Below are 22,760 nucleotides of genomic sequence, written 5' to 3' on the forward strand. Positions count from 1 at the left end.
CTAGGCAATGCTACATGTGAAATATCTAAGCTCTAGGCCTTCTGGTTTATTTTTAGAAAATTTTTGAAGATTTTCCTATGTACAAGATGCCCACGGGCAATATGTCGAGCCCGCCAGCTGTCAAAAGGACTGGGAGTTGTACATGACACTCCTTGTCTCATTGAGGCAAACATTTATGCCAAATAAAAAAGAGATTGCAAAAAGTTACAATATAAGTTATTTGAAGTAACAACAAAGGAACGTAAATCTAAAAAAAAAAAATATAAAAAAATATAAAAAAATTCTAAGTCCACAAAAAATCGGCACCAGCAGAGATAGGTCAAAATAAACCTGAAAACTGGATGTTACATGCATGTTGTACTACAGAAAAGTGGTCTTGATTTTTCCCTACGACCAGTAATAAAAAAGTTACAAATATAAGCTATTTATAGTAACAACAAAGGGAAGTAATTCTAGGATCTTACGCATGACACTCCATCGCATGATGATGAACAACTGTGCCAAGTTACATCAAAATCCCTCTATGCATCAAAAAGAAATGCTCCAGACAAAGTCATTCCTGTATCTGACTTCTGACCTCTAAATGTGACCTTGACCTTAGACCTAGGGACCTGTTTCTTGCGCATGACACTCCGTCTCATGGTGGTGGACATTTGTGCCAAGTTACCTTAAAATCCCTCAATGCATGAAGAAGAAATGCTCCGGACAAAGTTGTCATTCTTGTATCCTTTGACCTTAAGTGTGACCTTGACCTTAGACCTAGGGACCTGGTTCTTGCGCATGACACTCCATCTCATGATGGTGAACAATTGTGCCAAGTTACATCAAAATCCCTCCATGCATGAAGAAGAAATGCTCCGGACAGTCATTTTTGAATTTGACCTTTGACCTGTAAGTGTGACTTTGACCTTTGAGACAGGAACCTGGGGTTTGCGCGTGACACTCCGTCTCACTGAGGTTAACAATCATACCAAATATAAACAAGAATGCTCCATGCAGGTCAAAGTTATGGTCCGGACAAACAAATCCGGACGGACGCACGCACTCACGCACACACATACACCGAACAGACATTTGGACAACTATGTCTTCGCTTCCGCAAGCGGGCTCGACAAAAATCAAGTGACTCCTGGGGCTGGGTCAATTTTGACCCAGGGGGTCATGATTTGAACAAATTTTGTAGAGGTCCACTAGGCAATGCTACAAGTCAAATATCTAAGCTCTAGGCCTTCTGGTTTATTTTTTTTAAAAAAAATTTGAAGATTTTCCAATAGAAATCTATGTAAAATCAAATGACCCCTGGGGCGGGGTCAATTTTGACCCTGGGGTCATGATTTGAACAAATTTAGTAGAGGTCAACTAGGCAATGCTACATGTCAAATATCTAAGCTCTAGGGCTTCTGATTTTTGAGAAGAAGATTTTTTAAGATTTTCCTATGTAAAATCAAGTGACCCCTTAGGCGGGGTCAATTTTGACCCCGGGGTCATGATCTGAAAAACTTGGTAGAGGTCCACTAGGCAATGCTTCACACCAAATATCTAAGCTCTAGGGCTTCTGGTTTTTGAGGAGAAGATTTTTTAAGTTTTTCCTTTCGGTTGCCATGGCAACCAGAGTACTGCATGGAATTCAATTCTTTGAACAATTTTTGTAGAGCTTCACCCAAGGAACATTCCTGTGAAGTTTGGATGAAATTGGCCTAGTGGTTTATGAGGAGATGACGTTTAAAGTAAAAGTTTAAGGACAACAGACGCCAGACGGTGAGTGATCAGAATAGCTCACCCTGAGCCTTTTGCTCTGGTGAGCTAATAAAGACTCATGCAAGGTTTCATCAAGTTATATCAAATACTTTTTGAGCTAGGGGTGTCATGAACTTTGGACGGATGCACGCACGCACAGACGCACGGACAAAACCAATTTCTATATGCCCCCACCACTCATAGGGGGGCACAAAAAGTCAAGATTTTTGCTGACACTAACATATAAGACAAGGTGTAAAATTGACGGCGATTGGTGTCAGCAGTTTGTTAATACTGTGATTGATTTTTATCAGCTACATTGTAAAATTGACATGGATCGTTGATCGGCAGTTTGTTTCTACTAAAATATTTTTTGATGATGTGGTAAAAGTGACAATTTTTTTTTGTAAAACATTGAAGCCAATATCGACGGTGCTAAAAAGACCCTAAGTTGTGATTTGACCTTTAGCAGGCATGGCTGGCTCATGAGTTCTGCACATCGTCTTGATGAAGTGATCATTTGACCAAAGTTTTATAAAATTCCTTCAAGGGGTTTAGGAGATATAGAGCGGACACAATGGAAGGCTAAAACCGTCAACCTTGAGTTGTGACCTTGACCTTGAGCCGACATGGCTGACTTGTGAGTTCTGCACATTGTCTTGATGAGGTGATCATTTGACCTAAGTTTCATGAAAATCCTTTAAGGGGTTTAGGAGATATGGGGCGGACACAAAAGTGTTACAGATGGACTGAAGGATGGACAGAGACCATTCCTATAACCCCCACCACTCGTGGCGGGGGATTTAAAAGTAAGCCTAAAAAAGTTTTCTTATAAGCACAGACGGATGGTAGCTTAGTCCCACTTCCGCTAAAAGTGGGCGAGACAAAACGTTACCTTTAGCTTGGGTTAGTAACAATAGCATGTTTTATTTTGCTGGTATGAAGGAAAAGTTACATTCTGCTACTGTTAGTGAGAATGTGATGTTCATAGTTTACCTTGCTGGTATAAAAGAAAAGTTACCTTTTACTGGGGTTACTGAGAATGTTATGTTTTACTTAGCTGGTATTATTGAAAAGATACCATTTGCTGGGTTAGTAAGAATTTTATATTTTAATTTGCTGGTATTAAAGGAAAAGCTACCTTCTGCCTAAGTTAGAATGTTCTGGTATAAAGGAAAAATTACCTTTTGCTGGGGTAAGTCATGTTATAGTTTGCTAGTATAAAGGAAAAATTACCTTTTGTTTGGGTTAGTGAGAATGTCATGTTATAGTTTGCTGGTATAAAGGAAAAATTACCTTTTGTTTGGGTTAGTGAGAATGTCATGTTTTAATTTGCTAGTATAAAGGAAAAATTACCTTTTGCTGGGGTTAGTGAGAATGTCATGTTATAGTTTGCTGGTATAAAGGAACAAGAGGACCATGATGGTCCTGAATCGCTCACCTCTTCCCACATGACCCAGTTTTGAGTATGACGTCGTTTTTTCTATTATTTGACATAGTGACCTAGTTTTTGAGCTCATGTGACCCAGTTTTGAACTTGACCTAGATATTATCAAGATAAAAATTCTGAGCAATTTTCATGAAGATCCATTGAAAAAAATGGTCTCTAGAGAGGTCACAAGGTTTTTGTATTATTTGACCTGGTGACCTAGTTTTCGAAGGTACGTGACCCTGTTTTGAACTTTACCTAGATATCATCAAGGTGAATATTCTCACTAATTTTCATGAAGATCTCATGAAAAATATGGCCTCTAGAGAGGTCACAAGGTTTTTCTATTTTTATACCTACTGGCCTAGTTTTTGACCATACGTGACCCAGTTTCGAAACTGACCTAGATATCATCAAGGTGAACATTCAGATCAATTTTCATGAACATCCATTGAAAAATATGGCCTCTAGAGAGGTCAAAAATTTTCAATAATTTTAGACCTACTGACCTAGTTTTTGACCGCAGTTGACCCAGTTTCAAATCTGATCTAGATATCATCAAGATGAACATTCAGACCAACTTTCATACAGATCCCATGAAAAGTATGGCCTCTAGAGAGGTCACAAGGTTTTTTTTATTATTTGACCTACTGACCTAGTTTTTTAGGGCACGTGACCCAGTTTCAAACTTGACCTAGATATCATCAAGGTGAACATTCTGACCAATTTCTATGGAGATCCGTTCAAAAGTATGGCCTCTAGAGAGGTCACAAGGTTTTTCTATTTTTAGACCTACTGACCTAGTTTTTGACCGCACATGACCTTGTTTAAACTTGACCTAGATATCATCAAGATAAACATTCAGACCAATTTTCTTACAGATCCCATGAAAAATATGGCCTTTAGAGAGGTCACAAGGTTTTTCTATTATTTGACCTACTGACCTAGTTTTTGAAGGCACGTGACCCACTTTCGAACTTGACCTAGATATCATCAAGGTGAACATTCAGACCAACTTTCATACAGATCCCATGAAAAATATGGCCTCTAGAGAGGTCACAAGGTTTTTCTATTATTTGACCTACTGACCTAGTTTTTGATGGCATGTGACCCACTTTCGAACCTGACCTAGATATCATCAAGTTGAACATTCTGACCAATTTTCATGAAGATCTCATGAAATATATGGCCTCTAGAGAGGTCACAAGGTTTTTCTATTTTTAGACCTACTGACCTAGTTTTTGACCGCACGTGACCCAGTTTCGAACTTGGCCTAGATATCAACAAGATGAACATTCAGACCAACTTTCATACAAATCCCATGAAAAATATGGCCTTTAGAGAGGTCACAAGGTTTTTCTATTATTTGACCTACTGACCTAGATTTTAGAGGCACATAACCCAGTTTCCAACTTGACCTAGATATCATCAAGGTGAACGTTCTGACCAATTTTCATGAAGATCTTGTGAAATATATAGCCTCTAGAGAGGTCACAAGGTTTTTCTATTTTTAGACCTACTGACCTAGTTTTTGAAGTCACGTGACCCAGTTTCGAACTTGGCCTAGATATCATCAAGGTGAAGATTCTGACCAATTTTCATGAAGATCTCATGAAATATATGGCCTCTAGAGAGGTCACAAGGTTTTTCTATTTTTAGGCCTACTGACCTAGTTTTTGATGGCACGTGACCCAGTTTCGAACTTGACCTAGATATCATCAAGATAAACATTCTGACCAACTTTCATAAAGATCCCATGAAAAATGTGACCTCTAGAGTGGTCACAAGCAAAAGTTTATGGACGGACGCACGGACGGACGGACGACGGACACCGCACGATCACAAATACTCACCTTGTCACTTTGTGACAGGTGAGCTAAAAATTACCTTTTGCTTGGGTTAGTGAGAATGTCATGTTTTAATTTGCTAGTATTAAGGAAAAAAATACCTTTTGCTTGGGTTAGTGAGAATGTCATGTTATAGTTTGCTAGTATAAAGGAAAAATTACCTTTTGCAGGGGTTAGTAAGAATGTCATGTTACAGTTGTTTGATGGTATAAAGGAACAAGAGCTGTCTCCATAGGATGACACATGCCCCCGATGGCACTTTAAATGAATAGTTATGGCCGATGTTCGAGTTTAGGACCTTTGACCTACAGAGCTGGGTCTTGCGCGCGACACGTCGTCTTACTGTGTCACACATTTATGCGTAGTTATTTTAAAATCCATGCATGAATGACAAAGATATGGACCGGACACGCCCATCAATGCACTATCATGAAAAAAGACCTTTAACATCTAAGTGTGACCTTGACCTTTGAGCTACGGACCTGGGTCTTACACATGACATGTCGTCTTACTGTGGTACACATTCATGCCAAGTTATTTGAAAATCCATCCATCGATGACAAAGATATGGACCGGACACGCCCATCAATGCACTATCCCTTAATGTCTAAGTGTGACCTTGACCTTTGAGATACGGACCGGGGTCTTGCGCGCGACACGTCGTCTTACTGTGGTACACATTCATGCCAAGTTATTTGAAAATCCATCCATCGATGACAAAGATATGGACCGGACACGCCCATCAATGCACTGTCCCTTAATGTCCAAGTGTGACCTTCACCTTTGAGGTACGGACCTGGGTCTTGCGCGCGACACGTCGTCTTACTGTGGTACATATTCATGCCAAGTTATTTGAAAATCCATCCATCGATGACAAAGATATGGACCAGACACGCCCATCAATGCACTGTCCCTTAATGTCCAAGTGTGACCTTCACCTTTGAGGTACGGACCTGGGTCTTGCGCGCGACACGTCGTCTTACTGTGGTACACATTCATGCCAAGTTATTTGAAAATCCATCCATCGATGACAAAGATATGGACCGGACACGAAAAATGCAGACAGACCGACAGACAGACGGTTCAAAAACTATATGCCTCCCTTCCGGGGCATAAAAATTACCTTTTGCTTGGGTTAGTGAGAATGCTGTTTTAATTTGCTAGTATTATGGAAAATGTCTTGTTTGTTTTGGGTTTAACGCCATTTTTCAACAGTTTTTTAGTCATGTAACGGCCGGCAGTTAACCTAACCAGCGTTCCTGGATTCTGTACCAGTACAAACCTGTTTTCCACAAGAAACTGCCAACTTCCTCGCATGAAATAGAGGTGGAGGACTAATGACTTCAGACACAATGTTGTTGATCAAATAGTCACAGAGAGCATACGTCCCACCCGAGGATCAAACTCACGACCCCACGATCCATAGACCAACGCTCTACGTACTGAGCTAAGCGGGCAGGCTAAGGAACAAGGATGACAGCGCGCTCGACTATTCGAAGAACTGATTGAAGAATGGGGTCAAAATATTTCTACAGATATTCAAACAAAAGAAAAAAATACATTAGACAAACAATGTTCCCATATTTGTGGATTTCAATAAGTCTTGCACTAAATGGCAATATGTGAACCAATTTCAAAGTCCAAAAAGGGCCATTATTCAGCCAAAATAGTTGTCAGAGTTATGTACACTTGCCTACAGATGGAAATCATGATGATAAACAAGTGTTCAAAGTTTAAAAGCCATATGTCAAATAGTTTTGACAAAACGTGGACCAGTACAGTTTGCTAGTATAAAGGAAAAATTACCTTTTGTTTGGGTTAGTGAGAATGTCATGCTATAGTTTGCTAGTATAAAGGAAAAATTACCTTTTGTTTGGGTTAGTGAAAATGTCATGCTATAGTTTGCTAGTATATAGGAAAAATTACCTTTTGTTTGGGTTAGTGAGAATGTCATGTTATAGTTTGCTGGTACAAAGGAAAAAATCACCTTTTGCTTGGGTTAGTGAGAATGTTATGTGTTAATTTGCTAGTATTAAGGAAAAGGTACCTTTTGCTTGGGTTATTGAGAATGTTATGTTATAGTTTGCTTATATAAATGGAAAAAGTCACCTTTTGCTTGGGTTAGTGAGAATGTTATGTTTTAATTTGCTAGTATTAAGGAAAATGTTTTGTTTGTTTTGGGTTTAACGCCATTTTTCAACAGTTTTTTAGTCATGTAACGGCCGGCAGTTAACCTAACCAGCGTTTCTGGATTCTGTACCAGTATAAACCTTTTTTCCACAAGAAACTGCCAACTTCCTCGCATGAAATAGAGGTGGAGGACTAATGACTTCAGACACAATGTTGTTGATCAAATAGTCACAGAGAGCATATGTCCCACCCGAGGATCAAACTCACGACCCCACGATCCATAGATGAACGCTCTACGTACTGAGCTAAGCGGGCAGGCTAAGGAACAAGAGCTGTCGGATGACAGCGCGCTCGACTATTCGAAGAATTGATTGAAGAATGGGGTCAAAATATTTCTACAGATATTCAAACAAAAGAAAAAAATACATTAGACAAACAATGTTCCCATATTTGTGGATTCTGATAAGTCTTGCACTAAGGCCAGCTTTTTTTAATTTTCTGGTTTACGGGAGCGCCGACCCTATTTTTTGACAAAACAAAATAATAATAAAAGTCATTTTCAGTACTTTTATTTTCATTTTACCCGCCGACTGTCGGTAATTGCTGCTGCCAAAAATAAAAGTTTAACTGTATGGTAGAGGTTTTTAATCTAGATCAGTAGACGCATGAAAAATGGCAGCCTGCATGAATGTAAATTGTGTGAAATTAAATTGGAAAAATATACACGTTTACAGACAATAATCTTTGGAATGAGTTGGCAGAAATAACAAGTATTGTAAACAATTAGATCTGAGTAGAAATTACAGCACCTACAGCTCAACATTAGGAGTAATCACCTACGGAAAATGACCTTCACTGTCAACGCTGTCCAGATGTTGAAAAATCTGGCGTATCACATGTACGAGATTTGTTGTCTGTATATTGTAATTGGACAATGATCAAATTCATGTGGGACTGTCAGAAAAATACCACAATTGAAAAAAAAAAAAGGAAAGAAACCAAAGAAATGGCAAAATGGAAGAGCAAAAGTGAGTATCAGTGTATCAACTTGCTAAACATTTTTTTTTACTTTGAAGTCTTGAGGGTTAGAGAAGAAAAAATAACTAATACCACAATTTTCAGTAGTTCTGTTCAAAACAAAGTGCAATTTCGATGTAAAATGACATGTCCCTGCAAATGCTTGACAATGATAAGTGTGATAAAAGATTCAAACTTGTCAAAATAATTGGACCGTCAGATTAATGGTTGTTTAATATTTGTGACGGGCAATCTAATCCGAGTGGAGTTATTGGCCATATATAGAAAATTATCTCAATATTTCCGAGAGGATCGCGTCAAACTAGTTTGACTAAAGTTCTAGCCTGGTACTGTAACTCAAAAGATAATTATGAAATAAACTCCGAGCAGTATTGTCATGTTCACTTAATTAAGTATACCGACAAAATCTGTACTTCTTAAGAAGAGTGAAGACCCTTTGAAAGTATGTTTGGGACAAACATTCTGACACTATATGCCACATGTGCCTTTGACACTGAGGAACACATAATGACATATCCAGTAATAAATGTTTTTTCGGACTCCTAACTTACTAATTCCAAGTCCCATCTCAGTGAAGAATCTGATAAATCTCCGATAATGTTGTTTGAACATCAGCTGATAAGGTTGTTATTTTGTACACATTTTAGCTGAACCAAAGTTCAGATTGTTTTGAATTGTCGTACAATATAGGTGGCACTGACAGTCGGCAAAATATAAAACAATATTCAAGCCAGTGAAACTTAACCAAAGCAATTTAATTTTAAAGCCAGTGTGCATATTGATAATATTTATCAATTCATAATTTTTCACTTCTAGTATGACAATGCCTGTCTTTTAAGACTCCATCTCCAGCCAATTAATATGCATGTATGCAGGATGCAGACCTAAAGTAGTCATTGCATATCCCCATTTTATAGCAGTTTTTATTCATGTTTAAATAATAAACATTATCCAGTGGTCTTATGATATGATAATGTCAACTGTGGTATATGTATATTTAATAATGAAGAATGTTTACACAAGTCTATTTTTACTACAAAATAGATACAATACAAAAACACAAACAGTGCATATCCTTGGTGACTTTGAAAATGGCATTATTCATATAAATTACACATAAAGAAAACAACAGTATACTGAGATGATGAGATATAAACCAGTTCAGAATAGTTCATTTGTGTGTATGCAATTTAAGCTTGCAAGCTTTTGTTTTCTGTGGTTTACAAAAAATAAACAAGAGGACCATGATGGTCCTGAATCGCTCACCTATCCCCACATGACCCAGTGTTGAACTGAGTATGACGTCGTTATTTCTATTATTTGACAAAGTGACCTAGTTTTTCAGCACATGTGACATAGATATCATCAAGATAAAAAATTCTGACCAATTTTCATGAAGATCCATTGAAAAATATGGCCTCTAGAGAGGTCACAAGGTTTTTCTATTATTTGACCTAATGACCTAGTTTTTGAAGGCACGTGACCCACTTTTAAACTTGACCTAGATATCATCAAGGTGAACATTCTCACCAATTTTCATGAAGATCTCGTGAAAAATATGGCCTCTAGAGAGGTCACAAGGTTTTTCTATTTTTCGACCTACTGACCTAGTTTTTGACGGCACATGACCCAGTTACGAACCTGACCTAGATATCATCAAGCTGAACAGTCTCACCAATTTTCATGAAGATCCATAGAGAAATATGGCCTCTAGAGAGGTCACAAGGTTTTCTATTTTTAGACCTACTGACCTAGTTTTTAACCCCACGTGACCCAGTTTCAAACCTGACCTAGATATCATCAAGATGAACCTTCTGACCAATATTCATGAAGATCTCATGAAAAATATGGCCTCTAGAGAGGTCACAAGGTTTTTCTATTTTTAGATCTCCTGACCTAGTTTTTAACCCCACGTGACCCAGTTTCGAACTTGATCTAGATATCATCAAGGTTAACATTCTGACCAATTTTCATGAAGATCCTTTGAAAAATATGGCCTCTAGAGAGGTCACAAGGTTTTTCTATTTTTAGACCTACTGACCTAGTTTTTGACCCGCACGTGACCCAGTTTCAAACTTGACCTAGATATCATCAAGGTGAACATTCTGACCAATTTTCATGAAGATCCATTGAGAAATATGGCCTCTAGAGAGGTCACAAGGTTTTTCTATTTTTAGACCTACTGACCTAGTTTTTGATCCCACATGACCCAGTATCAAAACTTGACCTAGATATCATCAAGGTAAACATTCTGACCAATATTCATGAAGATCTCATGAAAAATATGGCCTCTAGAGAGGTCACAAGGTTTTTCTATTTTTAGATCTACTGACCTAGTTTTTACCCCCACGTGACCCAGTTTCGAACTTGACCTAGATATCATCAAGCTGAACATTCTGACCAATTTTCATGAAGATCCATTGAGAAATATGGCCTCTAGAGAGGTCACAAGGTTTTTCTATTTTTAGACCTTATGACCTAGTTTTTGACCCCACGTGACCCAGTTTCAAACTTGACCTAGATATCATCAAGGTGAACATTCTGACCAATATTCATGAAGATCTCATGAAAAATATGGCCTCTAGAGAGGTCACAAGGTTTTTCTATTTTTAGACCTACTGACCTAGTTTTTGACCACACGTGACCCAGTTTCGGACCTGACCTAGATATCATCAAGGTGAACATTCTGACCAATAATCATGAAGATCTCATGAAAAATATGGCCTCTAGAGAGGTCACAAGGTTTTTCTATTTTTAGACCTACTGACCTAGTTTTTGACCCCACGTGACCCAGTTTCGAACTTGACCTAAATATCATCAAGGTGAACATTCTGACCAATTTTCATGAAGATCTTGTGAAATATATGGCCTCTAGAGAGGTCACAAGGTTTTTCTATTTTTAGACCTACTGACCTAGTTTTTGATGGCACGTGACCCAGTTTCGAACTTGACCTAGATATCATCAAGGTGAACATTCTGACCAATTTTCATAAAGATCCCATGAAAAATGTGACCTCTAGAGTGGTCACAAGCAAAAGTTTACGGACGCACGCACGGACGGACGACGGACGCCGCGCGATCACAAAAGCTCACCTTGTCACTTTGTGACAGGTGAGCTAAAAAATTGTATCCTTTTGGACGTTTTATTTTTATTTATTTGGTCGACTACTCAAAATTGGGACTTTTATTTTTATTTTTATTTGTCCCCCCCCCCCCCGACCCAAATTGTTTGAAAAATCTCCCGTAAACCAGAAAATAAAAAAATGTTGGCCTAAATGGCAATATGTGAACCAATTTCAAAGTCCAAAAAGGGCCATTATTCAGTCAAAATAGTTGTCAGAGTTATGTACACTTGCCTACAGATGGAAATCATGATGATAAACAAGTGTTCAAAGTTGAAAAGCCATATGTCAAATAGTTTTGACAAAACGTGGACTTGTATGAAATCAGAACCAATTTCCATGTCCAAAAAGGGCAATAATTAAGCCAAAATATAAGACAGAGTTATGTACTCTTTCCTACAGATAGAGACTATTATACTGAACAAGTGATGAAAGTTTCAAAGCCATATGTCAAACACTTTACACAAAATATAAACTGGTACGAAAAACTTAACCAAGATTTCTAAGTCAAAAGGGGCCATAATTCAGCCAAAATCCTTGATGAAGTTATGTACTCTTGCCTATAACTGGACATGGTGATGGTAAACAGGTGTTGAAAGTTTTCAACAAAGTTTTATCTTCAAAGACTGTCAAAATATTAACTGGTAAGAAAAACTTAACCCAGATTTCTAAGTCAAAAAGGGCCATAATTCAGCCAAAATCCTTGATGGAGTAATGTGCTCTTGCCTATAACTGGACATGGTGATGGTAAACAAGTGCTGAAAGTTTCAAAGCTTTATCTCATAAGACTTTGTCAAAATATGAACTGGTACGAAAATTTCTATGTCGAAAGGGGCCATAATTCAGCCAAAATCCTTGATGAAGTTATGTACTCTTGCCTATAATTGAATATGGCAATGGTAAACAAGTGTTGAAAGTTTCCAAGGTTTATTTCAAAAGACTTTGTCAAAATATGAACTGGTACGAAAAACTTAACCATGATTTCTAAGTCAAAAGGGGCCATAATTCAGCCGAAATCCCTGATGGAGTTATGTGCTCTTGCCTATAACTGGCCATGGCGATGGTAAACAAGTGTTGAAAGTTTCAAAGCTTTATCTCAAAAGACTTTGTCAAAATGTGGACTGGTATGAAAAACTTAACCAAGATGTGACGCCGACGCGAGTAGGATAGCTCTACTTATTCTTCGAATAATCGAGCTAAAAATTACCTTTTGCTCGGGTTAGTGAGAATGTCATGTCATAGTTTGCTGGTATAAAGGAAAAATTACCTTTTGCTTGGGTTAGTGAGAATGTTATGTTATAGTTTGCTGGTATTAAGGAAAAATTACCTTTTGCTTGGGTTAGTGAGAATGTCATGTCATAGTTTGTTGGTATAAATGAAAAATTACCTTTTGGTGGGTTAGTGAGAAAGTTATGTCATAGTTTGCTGGTATAAAGGAAAAATTACCTTTTGCTTAGGTTAGTGAGAATGTCAAGTTATAGTTTGCTAGTATTAAGGAAAAATTACATATTGCTTGGGTTAGTGAGAATGTTATGTTTTAATTTCCTAATATTAAGGTACCTTTTGCTTTGGTCAGTGAGAATGTCATGTCATAGTTTGCTGGTATAAATGAAAAATTACCTTTTGCTTGGGTCAGTGAGAATGTCAAGTTATACTTTGCTAGTATTAAGGAAAAATTACCTTTTGCTTGGGTTAGTGAGAATGTCATGTCATAGTTTGCTGGTATAAAGGAACAATAGGGTCATTGACCCTAAAGCGCTCACCTGCGTACAAGGCTTCAAGTGTGCTAGTATAAGTACTGAGTTAGGTTCCTTCTATGTTAACCTATATTACATAGTACATGTCACACATACTTTTGAACCTAGGGCAATAATTTGAAAAATTATGGTAGACATTACAAATGTGATATCACAAACCAAATATCAAGGCTCTAGCTATTACTGATTCAAAGAAGAAGATTTTCAAAGTTTCTAATATAAAAGCCTATAGAATGTACATGTCTGACACAAGGATGTGGCCATCTTTTGACCTTACAGCAATAATTTGGACAAGTATGGTATACATAAAGGGAAAAGTTACCACGCCCCCTGGCAGCCACATTTTTTGACAAATCCGAATAATTTGAATAATCTTGGTAGAGGGTCACACAAGAAGCATTTTTGTAAAATTATTTTAAAATCGGGCTAGCAGTTTCACACAAGAAGATTTTTAAAGTTTCCACTATATACATATAGGGAAAAGTGGCCTCTGGCAACCATGTTTTTTGACAAATCAAAATAATTTGAACAATCTTGGTAGAGGGTCACAAAAGGACTGTGTAAAATTATTCTAAAATCGGGCTAGTAGTTTCACACAAGGTTTTTAAAGTTTCCACTATATACATATAGGGAAAATCGAAAAAGCCCTCTGGCGGCCATGTTTTTTGACGAATCAATATAACTTGAAAAATCTTAGTAGAGGGTGACATAAGGACTATTTGTGTAAAATTATTCTAAAATTGGGCCAGCAGTTTCATACAAGAAGATTTTTAAAGTTTCCACTATATACATATAGGGAAAAGTGACAACGCCCTCTGGCGGCCATGTTTTTTGAGAAATCAATATAACTTGAACAATCTTGGTAAAGGGTGACATAAGACATTATGTGAAATTATTTCAAAATCTGACCATTGGTTTAGGAGGAGATGTCGTTTGAAGATTTTTCTATTTTCAGCTCTAGCAGCCCCTGTGTGCAACCAAGCCGAATCGTTTGAACAACTTTGGTAGAAGACCATCCAAGGAACATCCATGCCAAGTTTCATCAAAATCCATTAAGTGGTTATAGAGATGTCTTTTAAACACAATAGTTGACGACGGACGGACGCATGGACGGATGATGGACACAGTGTGATCACAATATCTCACCTTGAGCAATGCTCAGGTGAGCTAAAAATTACCTTTTGCTTAGGTTAATGTGAATGTTACGTTTTAATTTGCTAGTATAAAGGAAAAATTACCTTTTGCTCGGATTAGTGAGAATGTCATGTTATAATTTGCTGGTATAAAAGGAAAAATTACCTTTTGCTTGGGTTAGTAAGAATGTCATGTTATAGTTTGCTGGTATAAAGGAAAAGTTTCTTTTTGCCTTAGTGAGAAAGTTATGTTTTAGTTTGGTGGTATAAAAGAAAAGTTACCTTTTGCTAGGGTTAGTGAGAATATCATGGAGATTCTTTAACTTGTTGATGTCATTTTTCCTTTGATCTGATGACTCAGACTTTCCTGGAAATATCAATTATCAAATTTGAATCAACAAAAACAACCTAATAAAACAAATAATGAATATTTTCCCCAAGTGTCTTTCTGCAGAAATGAAATGCAGAAACATTAAAACATAACAAGGGGTCAAAATAGGACCTTGACCACCTGACCTTGCTTTGGACAAAGTTTAATGAACATCTTTTTAAGCAGTTCATTTAGAAAAATATTTTGAAGGTTTTTCTTGTGACAGCTCAAAAGTGCATTAACATTAGAACAAACCTCATCATAAGGTGTTGTTTAATTTTTTTTAGCTCTAGTATAAACTAAAAGTGGGCCAAGATGGCTCTAAGTCGCTCACCTGAATAACATACCATAACAGTGTAAACATGTTTTACCTAGTGATTTCATAGAGACAAATATTCTGACCAGTTTTCATTAAGATTGGACAAAAAATAGTGGCAGCTTGAGTGTAAACAAGCATTTTCTTTGATTTGACCTAGTGACCTAGTCTTTTTACCCCACATGACCCAGATACAAACTTATTCAAAATTTCAAGAAAACAAACATTCCGGAAGACTGAAGCAAAAAAGTGGCCTCTAAAGTGTATACAAGCTTTTCCTTTGATTTGATATAGTGATCTAGTTTTTGATCCCACATGACCCAGATTTGACATCATCCAAGACCAGGGTTTTCCCTCGGGTTTTTTATTTGGGAGTCCATGGACTCCCATGGCTGCTAATTTAAGGGTCCCTAACGATTTTTGGGGGTCCACAAATTACTGATCTTGAAAATGGACATTATTACTATAGCTAGATGTGTGTCCATAGGACAAATGTGCCCCCCTCCTGCCACTGTAACATGGTTTAATGACTCAGATTAAACAATTTTTAAGATGTTTGCAACACAAACTTTTAAGAACCTTATGTGTATATTTCACTTAGTTGGCCATAACTCTGGCCTAGCTGAGTAAAATCCTAAAGAGAACACTTCATAGGCTATAAAACAATCCTCTAATGTTTTATGATTCTAGGTCAAGTACATTTTAACATACATGTTTCACAAACTTTTTTTTTTTAGTAAGTCTGGACAAGAAGTCTGGTCTTGTGTAGTGAAATAATGACTGTAGGTAAAATGAGCTACTTGCGACAAAACATTAAAATGACAATTTTGTCCTAGATCAGGGGCCATAACTCCTACAATACTGAACGAAACGGGACGCGAAACCCAGGTGCACAACTGCACATGCTGATCAACATTCCTGTAAACTTTGGTGACTCTAGGTCAAATACTTTTGGAGCTACGTGCGACAAAACATTAAAATGACAATTTTTTCCTAGGTCAGGGGCCATAACTCCTACAATACTGAATGAATCCAGACGCAAAACCCAGGTGCACATCTGCACATGCTGACCAACATTCCTGTAAATTTTGGTGACTTTAGGTCAAATACTTTTGGAGCTACGTGCGACACAACATTAAAATTACCAATTTTTAAGTAAGGCAGGGGCCATAACTCCTACAATACTGAATGAATCCGGACGCGAAACCCCAGGTGCACAACTGCACATGCTGACCAACATTCCTGTAAACTTTGGTGACTCTAGGTCAAATACTTTTGGAGCTACGCGCGACACAACATTAAAATTACCAATTTTTAAGTAAGGCAGGGGCCATAACTCCTACACGACTGAATGAATCTGGACGCGAAACCCCAGGTGCACAACTGCACATGCTGACCAACATTCCTGTAAACTTTGGTGACTCTAGATCAAATAATTTTGGAGTTACGCGCAACACAACATTAAAATGAACAATTTTTTACTAAGTCAGGGGCCATAACTCCTACATGACTGAATGAATGCGGACGCGAAACCCCAGGTGCACAACTACACATGCTGACCAACATTCCTGTAAAGTTTTGTGACTCTACGTCAAACACTTTTGGAGCTAGGCGCGACACAACACTAAAATGACCAATTTTTACAAAGTCAGGGGCCATAACTCCTACATGACTGAATGAATCCAGACGCGAACCCAGGTGCACAACTACACATGCTGACCAACATTCCTGTAAAGTTTTGTGACTCTATGTCAAATATTTTTGGAGCTAGGCGCGACACAACATTCTCGGAAGGACGGACGGATGGACAAGAGCAAATCTATATCCCCCAACCACTCATGGCGGGGGGGCGGCGGCACAAAAATGTACCCTAAAACAGAATTCACTTGTATCTTCTTGATTTACTTATCTTTTTATATTGATTTTTCATTCGTAGACATACCTCATCAGTATGCTATATCTTCATCAAAAGTCTACAAGGTGTTTCTGTGTCAGAGTAGTACTTGAAATTCATTTGTTAACTAGATTTTATTCAATAAAATAACGCTAAATAAGCAAGACTTATGCCATAAATATATTTTTTAAATCTCAGACAATTGATTTCCAAAATATCAGACTATTCACTATAAATGGATGACAGACTAATCTGACTGTAAAAAAAGAAACCTAGGCTATAGTCTTACTGTCTCTATGACATATCGGCAATAGAAAATTGGCGACATTCGCTGTTTTGGGAAGCCATGATTAGAATACATCAAGCAGACGCTTTCAATTACACAGTATTATACTCGCCCAAGCCCCGGGACAATTTTGATCACAAAGATTACCGAAAAAGAGTATTAAAAGGCGCAAAGGAGTTTCAGCGCAAAGGATTTTCGTGACCGATTTTGCGGGTCCAGTGGACGCAGAGGTGCTAAAAAATGCGACTTCAAAGCAGTAAAAGCTCATCAGGGATGCAGAAAACCTGCGTCCAGGAAAACCCTGCAAGACTTCATGATAACAAACATTTTGATCAAGTTTTATGAAGATAGAATAAAAAATGTGCCCCCTAAGGTGTAAACAAGCTTATTCTTTAATTTGACCTGGTGACCTAGTTTTTGACCTCACATGACCCTGATAAAAATTAGTAAGATATTTCATGCAGACAAACATTCTGACCAAGTTTCATGCACATTAAATGAACAAGAGTGTTAACAAGGGTTTCCTTTGATTTGACCCGGTGACCTAGTTTATGACCCTATAATGACTCAGTTTCGAACTTTGCCTAGGAATCATCAAGATATACATTCTGACCAAGTTAGGGTCATAAATGTGGTCTCAAGAGTGTTAACAAGCTTTTCCTTTGATTTGACCGGGTGACCTAGTTTTTGACCCCATACGACCCGGTTTCGAAACTGGCCTAGAAATTATCAAGATGAAACATTCTGACCAAGTTGCATGAAGATAGGTTCATAAATGTGGCCTTTAGCTTGTTAACAAGCTTTTCCTTTGATTTGACCTGATGACCTAGTTTTTGACCCAACATGACCAAGTTTCGATCCCGGCCTAGAGATCAAGATAATCATTCTGTGCAAGTTTGTATCAAATCAAAGCATAAATGAAACCTCTATATGGCTGAAAGGGCCAAAATAGAAAACTATGCCCCTTTCAGGGGCAGTAACTCTAGAACCCATGACGGAATCTAGCTGGTTTTTGAAAGGAACCAAGACCTTATTGTGACTTAAGTTGTCTGTAAGTGTGGTTAAAATCAAATATAAAATGTCACTTCTATCGTGTTCGCAAGGTAAAAATTAACAGGGGCTGTAACTCCGGAACATATGATTGGATCTGACAGATTCATCATGGAATTCAAGATTTATTGTTGTTGAAGATATTTTGCAAGTTTGTATCAAATCAAACCATAAAGAAGTCACTATAATATGGGTGCAAAAACCAAAATAGCAAATTTTGGCCCTTTAAGGGACCATAACTCATGATGGGATCTAAAAAGAACAAAGATATTATGCCAATACAAGTTGTGTGCAAGTTTGATTAAAATTGGTTGCAAAATGTGGCCTCTATCGTGTTCACAAGCCAAAAATAGTAAATTTTTATTTTCATAATTTTCGTAACTCTGGAACCCATGATGGGATCTGGCCAGTTTTCAAAAGGAAAATTGATTACAAAATGTGGTCTCTATCGTGTTCACAAAAAATTGTTGACATAACCGTGAGCTAAAAAGGGTCTAAGCCAAACCAATACAATGATGTGACAAACCCCATCTGAGCTGAATCCCGAGATGTTCCAGACCAAGTTTGAAGAAGATCTATGAAGTGGTTCATGAGAAGAAAATGTTTAAAGATATTTCTATTTAATATAGTTATTGCAGCCCCTAAAAGGGGCCAAAAATACCCATTGGAATAAAATTAAGAGAGGACATTATAATGATTCTATAGATCAAGCTTGAAGATCCATCAAGTGGTTCATGCCATTAAGTTGTTAAAGGATGTAAGATCAATTCTTTTTACAGTTAAGAAATTTATATAACATAAATAAAAGCACAGGTCACCATACTTGTTTTGGGGATGATTAGCCCCAGAGTTAACAATACATTTAGGATTCTCTTAATACCATCTGCCTACAAGCAACCAGTAAACAATCGATCCGAATAGTCCTAACATATCAGCAGAACAGTAATTACATGTATGGCATATTAATATTAGTCCAAGAGATAGGACACTTTATTTACTTTTTTGAGCTCAAGCAAACTTTTTATTTCATTTGACAGCTAAAAATATGAATTTTCATAAAATCTACCGTAGATACCCATGTATAATGCGCACCCCCGATCTTAGTCCAAAATCCTGGGAAAAAAAAAAAAAAAAAAAAAAATTTTGGTCAATTTTGAGGCGGATGGAAAACGAAAGTAGAGTTTACATCGACACCGGTAATAAACTTTATCTCCGCGGCGGAGAGCAGCATCGGTCTCACGGTACTATCGATTTTTGTTTTCTCGAAAATAAAACCAGTAAATTATTGTTATGTTTGTTGTTTTACCTTTTTTAATTCACTATTTTGAACAAATAAATAGCAGCTGATTCAATATTTCGGAATGGTATCTTTCAAAATGACATGAGCTTCTCAATTCAAACTGATAACAAAAGGTGTGATAGTCTTTTTGTCACGATCATAAAGCCAGTAATTACCGGCAATTAACGTTTCACCTCGTGTCAATTATGTTGTTCACAGTTTGATCTCGGTTAAAGATAATTCTCGATCTTTAATTAGTATCATAATTTTTGTGATTTGTAAACATTTCTTTCGTCAAAATACTTTTAAATTTATACGAAATTAATTTTGTTTGAAAGAAAAATAAACAATTCGATTTTTTACGGAACGTAACGGCAATCTTAGATTTTAGCGGAGACAGTAAGCGCGGGGAGTAGTTTCCCTTTACCAAAATGGCGAACATCGGTAACAAACTTGTTTTGAAGTTGGAAAATTGTCTATACCTGTGTATTATGCGCACCCACGATTCGGGGGTGGTCCCGGGGGTAAAAAAACTGCGCATTATACATGGGTATCTACGGTATTTCTTAGTTGTCAAAGAAGACCTGGTGGAATCAGGTCACAAACAAGTAAGTAGTTTTCCCTATACATTTCATATAAAACTGACATTTTTAAAGAGCTACCAAACATAGCTAGACCCATTTCAGAGAACAAATCCTTACCTCATTTTAAAGAGTTATGATAAAACTTATATAAAATGAAGTGATAAGTAGGGGTCATGTATCTTCTAAGAGAGATTTCTCTTGTCACATTTGCTTACTGCAAAATCACATTAAAATCATGCTGCTGTGACCAGTGAAAGTACTACTCATACTAAAATTGAGCTTCACCGCACCAAATTCAACCTGCTCTGCCATTTTCCCTACCAAAATGTCAGAAATACATCCAGAATGAAATTTAAACAGAAACTTGCTTTAATTTAGACCTCTCCTGCCATGCCAAGTGAAAAATTAGTGTTCAAAAACTTGTCCGCCATTACGTAATTAGACCAGATGGCTCGCATGCTGGTTCCTTTACTATAGTTAGGCCATCACCAAATTTTCAAGAATGAGTTCTCATTAACTGAAAATAAACAGATTGATTCCAAAAATATTTTATCACTCAAAGAATTGTAAAACAATGCTATAATAACTCTTCCCATATCTTATAAAGAGTCACTGCCCCTGATTTTCACAATTTACTGACAACTGTCATTTCTTACCCCATAGAAAATCGAACTGGGATCCTGTTGGGATGACTTAATCCTGGTGGGATGTTATCATTTCAGTGGGATGGAAATTAATCCTGGTGGGATCCCATTGATAACCAACCGGGATTGGCGAGTCGATTTCCCGGTGGGATCCCAATGAATAGTGTTTTTGACTGAATTACTTTTTGTTGTCTGTTTTTTCCTTTCAGCGCACCTCTGAATTTTTTTAAAGGGCTGGGATGGAAATATGTTTATCAAAAAAAAAATTTCAGTGTTGGAATTAAATTTTATCTTTTATTTTTTTTTTAAGATTAATCAACTATAGGTATTCATGTTGATTTCAAGTCCCAAGTCGAGAACTGAAAAATCTTAAGCTGATTTAGTCTCAGTTCACATAAGACAATAGTTTCCCCACTTCAAGGAAAAAATAAATCACAATTTTGAAATATGCATAAAATATGGGTAAAAGATACATTCATAAAATTTGCTTTAAATAGTGGTATCCCCACCTTACTTATTACCGGTGCAATCCGAAAATCCCAAATATTTAGTTCCTGAAGAACACTTCCGGAATTCTTTGTTTACAAAGTTACACGACATTCGTCAAAGTGAATCTTCCGTGAAATATAGGCCTTCCTATGGGTAAGTTACTTACTTATTTTATATGAATTGATGGGAAATATGTTGTTTTAATTCATTTTATTGATAAACTTAAATATCACTCAATGAATAAAGAATAATTCCCCAGAAAAAAATTTGACAGGAGTCCCTTCCTGTAAAAGACGTCATCCAGCACTGCCTCGCACATGTGCTTTTTGGGTCCTTTTTGATGAACAATACTACTGGACTAAACTTCCGACTTTTTATTGTTAAAAACAGATATCAAATTATATTCAATATTGTGTGCACATGTGGTAAGTTTTTTTTTGTTTATTTCATTACAGTTACAATGGACAGTGTGATAAGTGTGGTCATTGGACACACCTGAAATTATACTGCTGTGGTGTGAAGTTTTTAAGGAGGCATGATGAGTTCTTGTGCCACCACTGAATGTGATAAGTCTGGTTTATCTGCGATTTTTGACAAAAAATGTAACAAATTGCTGTTTGTGATATTATTAATTTATTTAATTAATTTTGTTTGCTATATTTTTCTTTTATTTTATATATATATTTTATATATATGTTTCTTTCCCACAGCAAACAAGAGGGCCATGATGGCCCTGTATCGCTCACCTGTTATCATTGCACTTGAGGACAAGAAGGTCCTCTGAAAAAATATCTAAGTCGAAAGGACAGTAACAACAAAGGGAAGAAATTTAACCAAAAAGAAAAAAAAATTCTTACAAGGTATAGATATGTCAAAATACACCTAAAAATTGGAGATACCATCCATGTTGTACCACAGAAAAGTGGTCTTGGTTTTTCCCTATGGCCAATAATAAAAAAGTTACTAAAAATAAGCTATTTATAGTAACGTAAAAGGGAAGTAATTAAAAAAAAAAATAATATTGTAAGTGAACAAAAGAAGGATTTGTCAAATAAATCTGTTGACATAAATGAAATTTCAGATCAGTATCTTCATTAGTTATGGAGATATACCCAGTTTAATTTGAAATAAAGGGAGGTAATTTGACATAAAATCAGTCCATAGTTATTTACCCTGATTGTCTCAGTCCAACTAATAACAATAATGAAATTTCAAATAAGTCCTTAAGTACTTACTGATATAAATCCATTTTGATTACAATCAGGGGAGGTCATCCGATATAAAATAACTCTGGAACCTACGGCTGGATCTGATTTGTCATGGAATCCAAGATTTATTGTTGTTGAAGATATTTTGGAAGTTTGTATCAAATTAGAACCATAAATGAAGTCTCTATATGAATGCAAAAGCCAAAATAGCCAATTTTGGACCTTTAAGGGGCCATAACTCTGGAACCCATGAAGGAATCTCGCCAGTTCAAGAAAGGAAGCAAGATCTTGTGGTGATACAAGTTGTGTGCAAGTTTGGTTAAAATCAAATCATAAATGAAGCTGCTATTGTGCAGACAAGGTCAAAATAGCTAATTCTGGCAGTATCAGGGGCCATAACTCTGGAACCCATAAAGGAATCTCGCCAGTTCAAGAAAGGAATCAAGA

General features: G+C 36.9%; 1 protein-coding gene across 5 annotated transcripts in view; it reads right to left on the reverse strand.

The window, feature by feature from the left end:
• Positions 1 to 22,760, reverse strand: part of LOC123534966 (mediator of RNA polymerase II transcription subunit 15-like) — a 286,252-nt gene that overhangs the window by 75,255 nt on the left and 188,237 nt on the right. For all 5 annotated transcript variants that reach the window (XM_045317469.2, XM_045317467.2, XM_045317468.2 and 2 more), the window contains one exon: positions 14,476 to 14,560. In XM_045317469.2, the coding sequence (XP_045173404.2) occupies positions 14,476 to 14,560 (85 nt within the window). The remainder of the gene's footprint in view (positions 1 to 14,475; positions 14,561 to 22,760) is intronic.

The sequence above is a fragment of the Mercenaria mercenaria genome, chromosome 12, assembly GCF_021730395.1.
Source record: "Mercenaria mercenaria strain notata chromosome 12, MADL_Memer_1, whole genome shotgun sequence".
In the NCBI taxonomy this organism is placed as follows: domain Eukaryota; kingdom Metazoa; phylum Mollusca; class Bivalvia; order Venerida; family Veneridae; genus Mercenaria; species Mercenaria mercenaria.